The 6,169-nt window shown below is 28.9% G+C and overlaps 1 protein-coding gene across 1 annotated transcript; it reads right to left on the reverse strand.

Moving 5' to 3' along the window:
- Nucleotides 1-306: 306 nt before the first annotated feature.
- Nucleotides 307-5,454, reverse strand: LOC101492207 (uncharacterized). The gene is made up of 3 exons (XM_004497563.4): nucleotides 4,462-5,454; nucleotides 3,043-3,229; nucleotides 307-1,106 (listed from the first exon to the last, which is right to left on the reverse strand). Exons 1-3 carry the CDS (start codon nucleotides 5,227-5,229, stop codon nucleotides 589-591), a joined length of 1,473 nt encoding a protein of 490 aa, XP_004497620.1. The 5' UTR covers nucleotides 5,230-5,454; the 3' UTR covers nucleotides 307-588.
- Nucleotides 5,455-6,169: the final 715 nt, after the last annotated feature.

Raw genomic sequence — 6,169 nt, forward strand, 5'->3', positions numbered from 1 at the left:
TTATACAAGTTGGTCACCTTTAGTCAAATTATTGGCTCTGATATGACAGTTAGATTATTTAGAGAATCTGAGATATCATCACATTCGAATTACAGTAACTCCACGTATGTTTTTGACATTAAACATTCACTCAAAATCTTAAAAAATTGAGTAGATAGATCTCACTTCTATGTTACTGAACATATTCACTTTTTCTTTTAAAATGAGACTTCTAATTCATTTGACAAGCCAACACTTTGTCACCCTCACCCCATGGAGTGTAGGAAGTAGATCGTCTAAGACGAACTCTACCATAAAGACAGGTCGTAGATGGTCCAAACTTTAAATTGATAATTGTAACAAAATTTAATCAGTAGAAGGGATTCTACACTCCCACTAAGCAACGAGCTACACACATGGATCATTACACATATCCCCATGTTTTCCCTCAATTGTCAAGCCCAAATTATCTTTTTTTGATCTCTTTTTTTCTTTACTAACTAGCCTATTTTGAAATAAGGTTGAAGTCATATACTCCTCTAATGAAAGAATAAAGATAATCATTCATACTAATTAAGTACCTCAACTCCTTCAAAATTTACCAAAACATTAACATACTAATTCCTCTGAAAATTCATCAACTAGAAATAAAAAAATAGCAACCTCAAGCTCACAAGCCAGCTCTTTTGTCTCCACATCATTTTTCTTCCATCCATTTTCCTCTCTAGAAAAATCATCTTCTATCATCATATCAATGGTGTTAGATTCCACTTCTTTCCACAACTCCAGCTTCTTGCACACCCTTTTCATTACCATGTTCATATCATGTGAAAAAGTAAGTGCTTTCTCTTCCTCCTTAATGAGATCATAAACAAGTTTCTTAAGAACTTTTGGATCTTGCCATTTATCATGAACACGTGAACGGGAGAGGATTTCACAAACTATTTCTTTCATGGACTTCTCTTCACATGGTGCTTCACTATCATCTTCTTCAACATCGTACTTTCCGAAAAATGTTTCGTAATCGATGTCTTCTTCGTCGTGCATTCTTTTCTCAAGTTGTAGTGGATCTAACTCCGCAAGTTGCTCAAATCTTCGAAGCCTGTCTAATAGTTGTTGCTTGGTTCCTGAAAATTTAATACACAAAATGATAATCAATAATAAATATATATTCTTTCGATTAATTTGATTTATAATTTTTTTTTTGACATTTGCAATTTAAATTATATTCTTAATAATAATTTAGTGATATTTTATTTTAAATTTAAATTTATAATCTTTTAAATATATTTAAGCATATACTTTTCAACAGTAAATTCACATCATTCAAACTACTAGACATGGAGATATTTCACATTAATAGAAACAAGATATATATGCATTCATTAGTTGCGGTCAACAAATCTTAACCGTCGAATGGATCAAACCCTTTATATTGGGAAAATTCAAAATATAAATCGTTTAAAGATCTATCAACAGCAATAAAATGTAGGAATATTTTTCTAGCACCAAATCAATTTTCCAAACTTACAATGCCAAAAATGGTAATGAAAAAACTGATAGATCAAGTGATTAAATGGCCACATGACAATGGAGCAATAACTCGCATGTGCTGCATCACATTGACCAAATTAAATAGATCAGAAGAGTACTAAATTCTCAACAACCAAAATTACCATCAAAACATGATGAAACTTTATATTACTGAAACCTTATACAACACATTCAATAGAAGCATCTCAATCAAGACAGATCTCCTGACATGAAAATTTTTTGTGGGTCATGTTGAAATTTATAACTTTACTGCCTAATGTCTAATGGTAAACAAAGAGTAGGCCAGTTCCACATTCAATGCAAAATGCCAGCTGAGTAATGAGCTACTGTAAAATATTTTAAATGAAACCCACAGAAAATAGATATTATTATGTTTCAATTTCAGTACAATCATATCAGCAATTAGCCCCTCTTATGGTATTTTTACAACTGGACAATTAACCTTAAAGAAACGTGTACGATTGTGTATGTTGATGGATAACCACCGTACACAACAAAGAATCACACAAATTTTAATTTTAATACACTACTAAAAAAATTTAACAACCATTCAATGTGATTTTATAATTAAGCATTAAAATTAAAATCAAACATTTTTAAATGATCAACATGATTTAATTAAGTTTGACTTACAATAAAATGTTACCCATCATATTATCAGTTATAGACTTATTTTTAAAGTGAGATATGACTTTTTTCAAAGATTAACAATGTTTGAAATTTTGATTAAAAGTCAATTTCATTATTTTTTAAAATGTTTATACTATTGAAGTGATGTATAGATTAATAAGTTGATACATCAATGAACTTAAGTTTCATTTTCACATCTACATGACATTTTATAGAATTCAATATTATATAATATACTATTTTGTAATAATATATTTAAATATATTAAAAATTAATTTAGTTTGTATGTTTAAATTATATAAAAAAATATTAACATATTTCTATGATTAAACACAAATTACAAATTTAATATTATAATAATAATTTATATTTAATTATGTCAGTCTCATAGGTTTAAAAATAATTGATATCATAAATAAAGTACGATCTGATTTGCTCCTATCATAAATTAGATGACAAACTCATTTCGACTTACCAGATCTATTTTAACTCCTAAGTACAACTGATATATGGTACTACAAGTGTATAAACTATTAGATTTAGAGGGAGAATTTTTTTCCAGGTAGAGGGAGAAATACTTGTTTGGTCACAAGTATAAATAAATAATATTTGAGAACACTCAGATAAATAAATAAAGATAAAAAATAAAAGAAAAAATAATATATAATTTTAAAATAATTAAATGATATATATTTTTTTGTAAGTATACTCAAACACTATTTTATTTTTGTCTATATGATCAAATAAGTATTTCTCCAATAGAGGATATTAGTTTCATTTTTGATGATCGATTTAATTATTATTATTGATTAATAGTATAAAAAATCATTATATTGAAATATGTGTATGAATGAAATCTAAAATAAAATATTGACATACTTTGTACATTGGCGTAGCTACATTCCAAATCAAAACCACCCTCTTGATCGTCGTTTTCATGGCAATCATCATCATAATCTTCAAATGGTGGGTCTAAAACAGATACTGGACTACACTGTTCCTTCTCTTCCTCATCTTCCCCTGATTGGAATTTGTTGACTTCGTCACCTCCATTATTTTCTTTGTCCTATGAAAAATTTCACAACAACTCTACTTAGAATAATGTCCTAATTAGGTAGTTAATATAATTTCTTATTCATTATAATCATTCTTATAATGTCAATGATATAGACGACTCAATACTTTGTTTCATAATTGGGTTTAATATTATTCATTGTAAGTGGGTTATTATTGACTTCTTTTTTGTTTTGGTTACTTGCTAGTTGCTACAAAATACAACTAATGCCAAACAAAAATACAAATGTGAAACTATTCACTATTAAATCGAATGTCGGAATCAAATAATAACAATAGAACAAACAAAAACATAACCTGTTTTTATTTACCAAAATAACCACCTGGGAGTGAAAAGTAAAGACAGATGATAATACTAAACAAAACTATTTAATTGAATTGACCTTTGTGACCCTATTCAAAAAGGATCTTTTAACATATTTAGAAAAAATGAAAGGGTATAATTGTCACAATAAAATAAATTTCCGGCAAAAATATCAGTTCCAGAAACCAGATCCTATTCGCCGACAAAAATACACCACAGAGCAAATACTGGTAAACTCACGAGTTTAACTCGGTTTTCCAACTCACCACACAAATTACCGAGTCAGAACCAGTGTCCTAAAAAATCAGCTGATACATATTTTCTTATTTTTAGTGTTTAAAAAAATCAGAATCATACGTGTTTTTGCAATGAATAAATTAATTAAATGTAAAGTGATATATATATATATATATATATATATATATATATAGATAGGTACATTCAATTAGAACACATTCTGCAATAATATGGTTTTTAGTTTTGGATGATATAAAATTAATTTTAACATATTTAAATGTAAAAAATATTTTACCTTTGATATTTATTATCTTAGAATCTATTTTTTTTTCACTCTCAAAAGTATTTTTAAAAAATATTTTAACTTTTAAATTTACTTTTTGAACTCAATTTCTTTTATACAAAATAATCATATTTAAAACATATCAACCAAAATTTAAATTTGAATTTACTGAAAAGTTTAATTTTTGCACTAGACTTCCTTGTTTTTTTTTTAACTCAATTCAATAGAAATATATCACAACAATCTAGTCACTTACTTTACTTTGAAATATGAGAGTAATTTTAATTTATTTTAGGAAATGAAATTTTGTGAACTTAGAAGCAAAGACACTGAAAAAAAGTATAAATCAATAGTGATATTCAATTATACAGCTCTAAAATAAAAATTATAAATGACAAACCTCAGTTTGATTGTGAGTAGGTGAACCCACCGGCGAGAGAAAATCCGGCGTACGGCGGGCGGAAGAGGAGGAAGCAGTCCTTTGAAGAACAAAACGAAAAGGACTTTCACAGAAAAATCGACGATGATGAAAACAAGCACAATCTCCATTTTCTTTGTCCTTGTTCATCACAAATTGAACTTGTTCAACATAGTCACACGAATGTCCACTACACGAAGTTTCCATATCCAACGATTTATCCTCGTTGCTCTCCGACCACACCGCACTACTCGTTCTTCCATTCCAAGAAGAACACCTGTACCCCACCTCACAGGATCCCACCTCTTTCTTAGCTTCAATTGATTCACTTTTTTTGTTTCTGTTTCGTTGCGTTAATTTCTTGAAAAACGAACCCAACCGGAACGGTTTATTTTTGCAATGCGGTTTTTTATTCTGAATCCTGAGTGAGGCTTCGAGTAAAAGCGACGCCGTTTTGGCTGGGATTTGAAGGAAAATAGCGTTGGAGGATCCACGTGGACTTTTTTTAACCGGTGAATTTAATTCGAAGATTGGTGATTTTTTAATATCGGGTGTGTTTTGGAATGAGAGGAAACAAGCGTTTTTGCATAGGTTAATTGTTGTTGTTGTTGGTGGTTTTTGTTTTTTCAATTGTAAAGTTGTGTTTGGGGATTGTCTTTTCAGTTGGTTACGTTTGTTTGAAATGTAGTTGGTTAGAAGAAATGGTTCTTGGTCTTCTTTGAGAAGCTCGTGTAAGTGCTTTTGAGACATTGTGAAGAAAATAGTGTGTTGATGAAAGTTGAGAAAGGTTGAAGAGGTTTGAAGTTTGTTTAGAAAGGGTTAAATAGGAGGAGAGAAATTGAGAGAGGGAGAGGAAGGAATGAGGAGAGTTCGTGATTCAAATCTAGATGGGTTAAAATATCGAGGCAAGTGTGGTGAATCAAATATTATTAAATAAATTTCATGGAAGTTGTAAAAAAAAACATATTGACAGTTGTATTTTTTTTTAAAAAAATTTGGGTTGGATGTGTATGTAGAGTGTTGTGTACTTGTGTGAGACTCTTAAGTAGGAGTAGGATTTTTTGTCGTCTAATAGGGAAGACTTACACAACAACACAACCCTATGTAAAAAATATGGGTCAAATATATAATAGTATAAGGAATTGGATTTCACGCACTTGCTGCATGGACGTTTTAACGGTTCGTTCGACCTGAAATGTATGGCGGAGATTTCATATTGTATCAAACTATTAAGATGAATATTGTATTTATTATGAGTATATACCTTATGATTTCAATTTTAAATAAAAATACCTACTTTTATTTTTATTAAAAAGGATACTTGTTAAGGTTATAGAATTTTTATACAACACCACAAAATCTAGCGCCGCTTCTTAAATTTTTAGCCTTTTTTTCCCTCTTAATATGTTAAGGATTAATGGTTTAAAATCATTTTTGGTTTGAAATCACTCAATTTTATTTATTTATTTCTATAATTTTAATTGAATAAATGGTTTTCAAATATCTCTAGTTCTTTTTCTTGTTAATTTTTATTTAAGATTTTGTCATTCAAGTGTAACATTGTTTTGTTTATTATCTTAGTTACTCGTTTTGAATTTATGTTTCGTTATAGTGTTCTAGATACATGAGTATTCAAAACAAATTAATTTTATCATAGGCTTTGCCAAATTAATAGATATTTTCTGTTTTA

The sequence above is a fragment of the Cicer arietinum genome, chromosome 4 (genome assembly GCF_000331145.2).
Source record: "Cicer arietinum cultivar CDC Frontier isolate Library 1 chromosome 4, Cicar.CDCFrontier_v2.0, whole genome shotgun sequence".
Taxonomy (NCBI): Eukaryota; Viridiplantae; Streptophyta; class Magnoliopsida; order Fabales; family Fabaceae; genus Cicer; species Cicer arietinum.